This window comes from Nicotiana tomentosiformis, chromosome 12, assembly GCF_000390325.3.
Source record: "Nicotiana tomentosiformis chromosome 12, ASM39032v3, whole genome shotgun sequence".
In the NCBI taxonomy this organism is placed as follows: Eukaryota; Viridiplantae; Streptophyta; class Magnoliopsida; order Solanales; family Solanaceae; genus Nicotiana; species Nicotiana tomentosiformis.
In genome coordinates, this window is record NC_090823.1 from 92,685,632 (window position 1) to 92,695,960 (window position 10,329).

General features: G+C 36.6%; 1 protein-coding gene across 2 annotated transcripts in view; it reads left to right on the forward strand.

Moving 5' to 3' along the window:
- LOC104111227 (MADS-box transcription factor 23-like) overlaps positions 1-9,429 on the forward strand; it is a 32,090-nt gene extending 22,661 nt beyond the window's left edge. For both annotated transcript variants that reach the window (XM_009620877.4, XM_033659992.2), the window contains exons 4-9: positions 3,087-3,148; positions 8,438-8,537; positions 8,611-8,652; positions 8,736-8,819; positions 8,954-9,105; positions 9,195-9,429. In XM_009620877.4, the coding sequence (XP_009619172.1) occupies positions 3,087-3,148; positions 8,438-8,537; positions 8,611-8,652; positions 8,736-8,819; positions 8,954-9,105; positions 9,195-9,219 (465 nt within the window). In that variant the 3' untranslated portion in view covers positions 9,220-9,429. The remainder of the gene's footprint in view (positions 1-3,086; positions 3,149-8,437; positions 8,538-8,610; positions 8,653-8,735; positions 8,820-8,953; positions 9,106-9,194) is intronic.
- Positions 9,430-10,329: the final 900 nt, after the last annotated feature.

The following is a 10,329-nucleotide window of genomic DNA, read 5'->3' on the forward strand; positions in this document are numbered from 1 at the left end:
TCTAGAACAGAAGATAGTAAAACTGAGGATGCTAAACTTTATACCAAGATGACAACAAACATGGAGCTGTTACAAACTTGGCCACTCGTTGCATTATCATAATGACATTCTGGGATAGCACTGGTTGAAGGTCTCTGGTTCAAACAACAGTATCCAGCTCTATAAGACTGTCACGAATCTTAGCTTAGTCATGTCATCTTTCCACTATTTCAAGACTAATCATCTAATCCTTCTTTGCAATTGGTGCAGGGGAAACAGAAGTCAGAAGGTGTGTGTTCTTTGGACTATGAGAAGCTGCAAGAGAATAAAAATTTCCATCAAAATATAGTTCGTTCTGCTTTACAGATTAGTATTCAATGATGCAGGTCAAAACATAGGTGAAGAAAATGTGATTAAAGGGAAAATAACAGAAACTCTGGACCTTCACATTTTTAGAAGTTACATGGCCCTGATACTACTGCCAAACTGAAGTGAGGTACCAGTCTCTTGTATAGCTGCATTAGATCTCAGCATAGCACAGAAACTCTTCCTGTGTTCAGGGGATTTTTATCTGACAGAGTGCCATAATAGTTCAGTTAGAGCAAGGAGATCTGGAAATGGTGGTTCTGTATTTTCTGGTAAGATTGATCACAAAAGCAGCTCTTGGTCCCCCTTAATCAGGTGCCTTTTAACCCAAATATGACTGCTCCGTGCTGCCATGATTTAGCATATACTGAGATTTGTCCTCAGATGCTAATGCCACCATCATGACATCCACTGCTCATGTCTATGGCACTTACTTAAAACAGTACACAAATACTCGAGCATCTCGTTAGAACTATAGCATAAGTTCCAATCAGGATTCCAAGTCCTAATTTCCTGTACTTGAAGAAAAGCAAAAAAGGTTTACTATATTATAGGAATCTAAGCGATTCAGCTAATGCAAACACCCTGAGTAAAATGATGAGGCTAGACTGACTGGCCACAATTTAGAGCTACATCTGAACCCAAGAGATATAATCCTGCATATCCTTTTCCATAATAAGTCATACCATCATTTGAACCAAATGTCAAGTACTGTCAACTCACTGAAGATGCAACAACTTCCGGAGATGCAAAAACAATTAGCCAATGGATATCCCAGCTCTCATGCTGCACACCTAGATGCACGCTAATCATGTACCTTATACTCAAATCACTTAAATTCTCAAATCACTTAAATTCCCACAATTATTTGCTTAAACCAAAGAATAGAATAGAAGCGCCCACATTCAGAAACAGGGGTAATGGGTAGGAGCTAGTGTAGAACCCTAAAGACAGGCATACACAATTAGTTAAAAGATTCCCTTTTTCTCAAACTCAACATCTTCATGCATGATAAATGTTGACCGGTTTGGACTATCATATGCACAAGAGTCGTCCATCTCATTCACTTTAACAGGTAATAACTAATTTAACAACCCCTTGCATTTCCAATTACTTTCAGTCCTCCATAAGTCTAATATATTTTCCTGTCGAGAGAAAAATTCATCTTATTTTGCTAGTAAACTACAGTAAGACAAACACAAGTCATATTTGGACATAGATTAAATCTTCACCTCAAAATTCAACTGCCTGAGATTGGAACATAAATGGTTTTATGTACATTTTTCACCTTGATACCATGATATCACATATAATGCAACCACCTACTTATAAAAACTTCTCAATACAACCTCAAAGTTACAAGGTGTAACAGAATATGAAGGAACAAGTTTTTACTGTAATTAGAAAATAGAAAAATTATGCAAAGAATCACTCTAGTACTCTTCCCAGGTACATGGCTTACATACCTGCTCAACATTCTTGGAAAACAATCAAATCGAGGGTTCAGACGAGATTCTCCATTCTTAGTCCATTTTTTACATGTCTACCTCCTTATCTCTGATGTCCAATTTATAACCTTAGATTCATTATAAATTTGCTGACCTATTAAACTGTATCTAGCCATAAAGAAATCGTAGCCTAGTGAGAAAACTAAGCACACGTGCATTTCCAATTAAGTTACACACAATGAGGGACAACTTTTTAAAATAACACATCGGCAATACCTATACTACAATTGTAACTAGTCATCGTAAAAGAATTTGAGCATCCAATCCAAAATAGCAAGGGAATGAGTGGAGTAACTTGAGACCTTATAAACCATTTTGGATGTCATAGGCTTTATATAACTCAACACCTTCCCACACATATAACCCGATTTTGGAATTCACACATGGACTTTAATATGAACTTACTAGTGAGAGAATGGATTTCTCAATATTCGCTTCGGTACTATGTTAAAAAATTTGAGTACCAGCTCAAAAATCTTAAAAGTAATATATGAATTACCCCATAACCTTTATAAACACCTATAGATGCCCTTGTATACTTGAACTAGGACATTTTATAAACTAAACACTCATTTAACAAACCAAAAAGAGGCCTTTGCCTCGTCATACTATCCCAATGCAGTGAAATTTATAGTCATCCATTCCAAGCCACAAGGGTTCTATCTTGCACCAACAGATATGGTTGCAACCTTAAGTTGTATTGGGAGGTGAATGAAAGTACTAGATGACGAACCAATAGCGTCAATTGTCATAAAAAATTTAAAATAATATAGTAAATAAAATTCAAAAATGACTGTGAAAAGGACTAAATACTTTTACAAAAACAAATAGACATATTTTATTTTTGTTTGCTTTTGAAATGGTATTTTGTTTTTTATTTGGGTTAATGATACAAATTCTAGAAAGCAACAACAGCTCATTATTTTCTTTAAACCATTTTTGAAAGGCTTGTTATGGCTTTTGATATGTGAAGCGATCTTATTAACCTTGTCCTGTACCATCATTAAAAGAGTAAAAGATATGTGTTGGAAGATTAACTTATCACTAAACTTGGGCCACCAGAGAGATGGGTCATGAAAAACAAACCTAAGTAGCATTTCCAGTTGAATGTGGCAACAAAAGTTGAGCTTGGTTTGCCAGTAATTCTGCATTACTGTAGTCATAACACAAAAAAACATTTATTGATTTCTCTCTTATTGAACAAATTTACAAATTTATATCTTTTTTGTGCAGTTTTGGCAAAGGGAAGCTGCATTGCTGAGGCAACAACTAGAGAACCTGCAAGAGAATCATCGGTAAGCTCTTTTTTCTAATTAGCATAATTTTTCATGTTGTGAGTGAATAACTTATCCAACTACCTTTGGACTAAACTTATCCAAAGGCATGTTGACCATATTGTTAAATCCATAAGGTTGGACTTATTTTGGTAACTTGATGTTCGTTGTAGTTTTATTTTATTTGGTGAATCCCAAACCAAACCCTCCACGGAGGCCAACAATGGAACTTTCCACTCTCCCGATCTCCAAACCTCTTGATTGGAATTGGAATTGGAAGGCAGCCATTATCTAATATTGGAATAGTGTTCCTCACAGAAGTCATCTCATTTAACAAACCGAAGTCTTTCCTTCTTTGAACTCTTGAAGTGTTTGAATACCTAGTCCATTTTACATGGAAAGTTTTTTGAAGAACTGTCCCCAAAACAGACATTGTTTTCTTGAAATCAAACAAAAATGGTTTCCAAAAAACAAAGCAATTTAAGGTAGTTTTTTCACAAAACTAGCACAACTATTCTTAAAAGCATATTGCTCAAAGGTAATACTAATACATAACCTTTCTCCAAATTACACAACTTTCTCAAAAACCTAACTTCCAGGAATTAAACCAAAAACAAATCAAAATGTCACCTCAGAATCTTCTATTCCATTGAGTTATCTATTAGAGCTTTTGTTGTTCCAGAAGAGATGAATTGTTCCTTCACTAAACTACTTGCTATTTAATCGATCCAAAGAAAACCTACTTGCTATTTAGCACTTAGCAATTTATCTGAAAATTTTATTGAAGTTCTTTTTTTTTATAAGGTAATGTAAATTTCATTAAAAAAGTACCAAGAAGGTACAGAAAGCATACAAAATTTCAGCACTGCCGAAAACTATTACAATCTCAAAACTTCTATAAAATCCATGTACTGATCTAAGTCTTCTGCCAAACTTCCCCTACACCAAAAGTATAAGTTATGAAGACAACTATTTCTAACACTAGCTAAATGATTCTACTGATTTTTAAAACATCTCTTATTTCTTTCCAACCAGATGGTGCAAAGATGCAAAGAGGTATGGTCCTCCAGATTCGCTTTAGATTTTTCCCGACTCTTTGATTCTGCCAACAAACCAATAGATCTTTCACCTTCTTTGGCATCACCCATTGCACAACAGTCAGAGCGAGAAACAGATTCCATATCTGGCTTGTATAATTGCAGTGCAAAAAAAGATGTTCTGCAGATTCCTGGGAATTTTCACAAAAAAAACATCTACTGCACAAAGGAGGAGTTCCCCTTCTCTGCAACATATCTTGAGCTAAACATGCATTTCTAACTACAGTCCAGCCAAAGCAAGCTACTTCAGGAGGTGCTTGTGATTTCCACAACATCTTCCACGGCCAAGTCAAATCCCAGTGACCTATTTGTTTTTGCAAAAGAGTATAACAGCTCTTTACTGAGAATTTGCCATCTTTCCCAGCTGGCCAAATCTGAGAGTCCAATGTACTAGCATCAAGTAGTACACTGTGTATTTCCTGGTTAAACTATACAATGTAGGAAATTTGTTCATCAGTTTATCATCACCTAGCCAGACATCTGTCCAGAACCTGATTCTGCTTCCATTTCCGAGCTTGAATGAGATGAATTTCTGAAATTCGAGCCATAATCTACTTATTCGCTTCCATACTCCAGTTTTTGATGGTATAGATACTGCACGAGGTGCCCAAAAGCCTTCTCTACCATATATGATGTCAATAACCTGCTTCCAGATTTTCTCTCCACCATCATTGTATCTCCACAACCATTTGAACGACAGACTCTTGTTATGGGGCTTTAAATTTTTAACTCCTAAACCACCACCTTTCTTGTCTTTAATAACTTCCTGCCACTTTACCAAATGATACTTTTTCCTCTCAGCCTTCCTTGTATCTCCACAACCATTTGAACGACAGACTCTTGTTATGGGGCTTTAAATTTTTAACTCCTAAACCACCACCTTTCTTGTCTTTAATAAGTTCCTGCCACTTTACCAAATGATACTTTTTCCTCTCAGCCTTCCCCTCCCAAAGAAACTGACTTCTCATACGATTAAATTTCTTTTCCACACTGACTGGGATGGGGAAAAGAGACATCAAATATGTAGGAATTACATCCAGCACACCATTAATTAAAGTGAGCCTCCCACCTAAGGATAGATATTGAAGTACTTTACCTCCTAAGCTATCTTTTGAGCACTTTAAGCATCCTTCTATGAAATGCAGGCCCTAACTCCATTCCATTGAATTATCCCGTAGGCTAAGGGCAAAAGTTTTCTTTGTTTTTCGTTTTCCTTTGCTTGTATTTCCCAACCTCCACAATCAATATCGCCTCCTTTCCTCTCCTTTTTCTTTTCTTTCTTCCTCCCCTCCCGCACCACCAACAAACACCCTCAGTCCGTAGCTTATTCTCCTTCTCATTTTCCTCACATATTGGTGTCAAATAAAGATGTAGAGATAAAGAAAAAGAAAAAGGAAAGCTTTGATGAATTGTTTGCTGGTAGCGGGAGAGTGTTAAAAGAAGAAGAGAAGAATAGCGGGGAAGAGATGAGCCAAGATAATAACCAGAAAGAGACTATCATGAAGGAATATAAAATGGAAAAGTCTCCTTCACTGTATGAGAAAAGGCTAAAACTCATGTAAAAAGTTGAGCAGGTAATGTTCGGGAAAGTTCTAGTACTAGATAGTTAAAGGAAACTACATGCCTTACAGTTATTTATAAGTGGTAATTCTCTCACTCTATCTTCTATCAAATTCTCCTCTTCATTAGAAGCCAGATCTAATAACTCTCCTCCCATCACCTTCAGAATCAATAAAGATACCATTTATTCCAAACTTCGCTATTGCAAGCCGGGGCATCGTTATCACTCTTTCAGCCACATAAAAAGCCAAGTAATCTCCACTTATCCTACAATCGAGCGGCCTACTAATCCTGTGTTCTAGTGGACCTCCAAAATAGGCACCAATTTTGGTGATTCATACACTCATTTTGCTACAGATATATCCCAGAAGGACATAGGGATACTGGTGGTTATATTTAATCCATCATTACAATCTTAGGGCTCATACCAGATTATTATGGAGAAAACCACTATCATATCAAATGGAGATGTAAAGACGAATAATTAGAAAATTCCACATCAAAATTGAAGCAACAGAAGATGTGCAACATCTGTCTTGTCTGCTCGAGAACATGCATACATAATAAATGTTCGCTTCAATGCATTCACTGGTGCCAGAACAGATAAAAGATTATTCATGTGTATGACCATTGAGATAGGGTTCACTGCAAAATGAAGGAACCCTGCGATAACCTTTAAGGGAGAATCTTTTTCTTTATGTCCTTTTTTTTGGGGGTGGGGGGGGGGGGGGGGGATTTACAGGAACTAAATATGATGAAAACCTCAGCTTCCAGAAAATTCCTCAGTTGCCAGAAAGTAATATACACTCATCTACTAGTATAGGTGTGTTGGAATCAATAAAATACCTACTATGTCACGAAATCTTTCCTGTTTCCTTAAAGTATCAACATGGGATAAAAAACTTTTTCCCTTTTACTTGACTATAGTACAAGAAGTTCTGAACTTAAGGTATACCCTAGTTTAGTTACTTCTTAAGACACGGATTTCTTTCCTCTATACTGCACTTCTCTCATGCTCAGGCAATTAAAGATATTTTATTTCCGAGCACAAAGAGAGAAAAAATAACAGCACACAAACTAAACTTGTGCCAACAAAGGAAACTTCAAAGGTTCTACTAGAGGTAGGTGTGCAATGTGTAGGGATGCCCCTCTATTATCTTCATGGATATTGAACACTGAAACGACCAGAATAGATAGCTTGAAACATTTTAGTTTTGAAATAAGAAGGCTCAAAAACCCAAATGTCCACTCGAAACTCTCCCGAAAGTATCAAATCTATAAGTGCTAACAGAAAGGACATTTAAGATCCCACCAGGCAGGTGGTGTTAGAAAATGAAAGGCGATCTGGAGAATAACTTTTTTAACTTTGGGAACACCTATTTATGGGGTTGAAATATATTTCTCCAACATGGGTGATGGGACAGTATAGCTTAACATTCTAGCCTGCCCCTTTAAACTCAAGGTGGAAAACCAACTTAAGTCGCTTATTTTGAATAAAACTTGGAACAGAATAAATTTGCCTGAACAAAGAATAGATTCCTGAGTGGTGGGTGAATAATTGCCAAAAAAGTGAATGGGAAGAGACACCATAAGTCCATAACCCCCACTGCACCCCCAAAACCAAAAGCCAGAGAAAGTTATGGTTAATGTGCAGCACACACAGAAGGAAACCTATCTTCAAACACAAGAAAGGAAGGTGCTATGATAATTTTCCCAGACATCACCGGTGTGGCAACCAAGTCTTAAATGGCAGCTGAACAGTAACCAAAATGGTGCCTGCGGAATATTGGCAGGAAGATGTCTGAAAATTTCTGGTAGCATGCAAGCCCAAAATAGTGGCAGGAAAGAGATGCGATGCCATGCCACTGATTACCCCAAGAACGATGATGAGAAAAATTTAAAATAGTTAAAGGAAAAACTTTGGTAAGGTGGATGTTGTTAGGGACAGACAGCTGGACGAGAAAGTGACTTAGGTCTATACTATGATCATGGAGGCTCTCATAACATACGAGAATATGAGAGATATTCTAAATAGGCATTGATATATTTAGAAGAGGATACACATACCTATGGTGCAATAAAACTAACACTAACATTCTACCAAGTGTTGCATAACAGTAAAAAAGGATGAGGCATTCCCGTGGAAATATACTTCTTGAAATACATTCACTACCATTAGTCCGATCAAGGGAAACTCAAATGACTAGCCACTATATTCCCTCGACAAGAATTATATTAAGCACAACTCACAATGAACACATAATCTTTATATTAATAAATTGTTAGCATGGACTTACCTTATACTTAATATAATATAGTACACGGTAACCTCCATTATAATAGTTACTATATAGTAAATCAGATGCAGATTTAGGAGGACTGCACATGATGTGCCTCACCAGTATAAGCTTACAAAACCAGTGAAAGTTGGATTTTTGTAATATCATACGGTATTGCGGATTTTTGTGAGCGCTCAAACTGTCAAGATTGTCATACCAAAACACCACGAATTGTGTAGCTATAGCTTTTTTGTTCTTTTTTTATAAGTAATATAGATACTTCTAGAAGAGAAACGAACACTACTAGTCTGTAGTTAAATCATGGATGTTATGTTAAAGGCCTAGATTGGCTTAAAAGATTTTTTCTCCTGCAGAAAAATGAAGGGTGAAGAGCTATCTGGATTGAATGTCAAAGATTTACAAAACTTGGAGAAGCAACTCGAAATGAGTCTTCGTGGCATCCGTATGAGAAAGGTATGAACTTTCACCTCCAAATGTGCCGTATATTATTTGTATAAATAGCACTGACAACCACTCCTTTCTGTAGGACCAAATTCTGATTGATGAGGTGCAAGAACTAAACCAAAAGGTCAACCACATAACTGCAGTCACTTCTTGTAATTATCCTATGAATTTCTCTGAGAAGCTAAACTCCCATCTGTTTATTTACAGGGAAATCTCAGCCATCAAGAAAGCATGGAACTTTATAAGAAGCTAGACCTAGTTCGTCAAGAAAATACAGAATTGTATAAGAAGGTATCGATGTATATCACTAGAAAAGATTTCACTTACGCTAGTAGATAATAATTTCCTTGTGTAATAAAAATCAAGACGAAAAACTTTAGTCATTCTGCTTCAAATATTTTTCTTCATGTTCTGCCGGAAATCAGGTTTATGGAACTAGAGATGCAAATGCAGTGAGCAGAAATGCCATGAATTCAAACAGTTTACGCGTCAATGAGGACCCTCATGCACCTCTTCATCTCCAGCTAAGCCAGCCTCAGCAACAACACTATGAAACACCAGGAACTACAAAATTGGGGTAACTTTCACGTCCATATAATTTGAAAGCACCAAACAAACTCCCCCACTATCTGGATCCTTGATTCTTGTCTTACTGGAATGCTGCAGGCTATCACTGCAGCAGTGGAGTTGATGCAGACTGTGCCATTAAGCTCTCTTCTCGATCAAGTACTCCATGCGCATGAATATATGTTTAAATTATTAAAGACTGGTATAGAACCCATAGATGTCAGGGAAAATTGGCCAATTGACCTGGTAAATGTAGCAAGTTGGCATGTAATAGGTATCCACAAAACAGCCACCCAAATCATGTTTAACTATGAATAAAGAAAATGTTAGCACAGCTAATGTTCTTCAACTGTCTTGATACTTCATGCTTGTGATGCATATGCCTATTAGTTAGGAATGCACTTAATCTGACAGATTAAAACTAAATATAAATACTATGCAGACAACAGTTGCATCTCAGATAAATTACGCGAGAAAAGCACCAGAAGCAAACAGAATAAGAGCAGACCAGAAAACTGATCAAAGAGTACACTAAGATATACCTAAAAGCTGTATCAATATGCATTGCAAAAGCATCAGCAATGAGATGCTAACTTCATATTCACATCCATGCCGACTTTCAACATCTACCTAGAAAAAAGAAAATGTAACAGTAATATTGGTAAAGTCTTACCCAGCAATGATAAAAAAACATCAGTTAATGAAATCTTATAGTGGTAGGTCACTGAAAAAGAGGAAAAAAGAATGAACAACATGAAAGACTAAATAATGGGGAAATATGCACGGCGAGAAGTAGATCAATTCAGTAAAGTACACGAGATATGCCCCGTAAAGTGATCACCACATTCTTAGCTAGTTAAAAAATATGCTGAAATCTTGCTTAAATGAAGTCATTTCTGGATTCCAAAGATCCCAATGCTAAAGACTATCGGACTAGTTTGCACAATAAATGCCATTTCAATGTACTACAAAAGCCAAAGATATCATAGAAATTTCAGTTTAGTATCACAACTTTGAGTTTTGGTTCAAAATGCCGTCTATTGAGATAATCCCCCACTCAAGTGAAATTGCATGTCAACCTAGAGTTAAACAATATCGCAAAAACTATTTTTACCCTAGCCACTTTCCCGGAAAGCTAGAGTAGACAATCACGTTTCTAATAACTTTCAGGGGCAGGGAGAGATAGCAAAAGTGATGGATGAAAAGCGGCATGGATAGAGAAGCACATGCCATT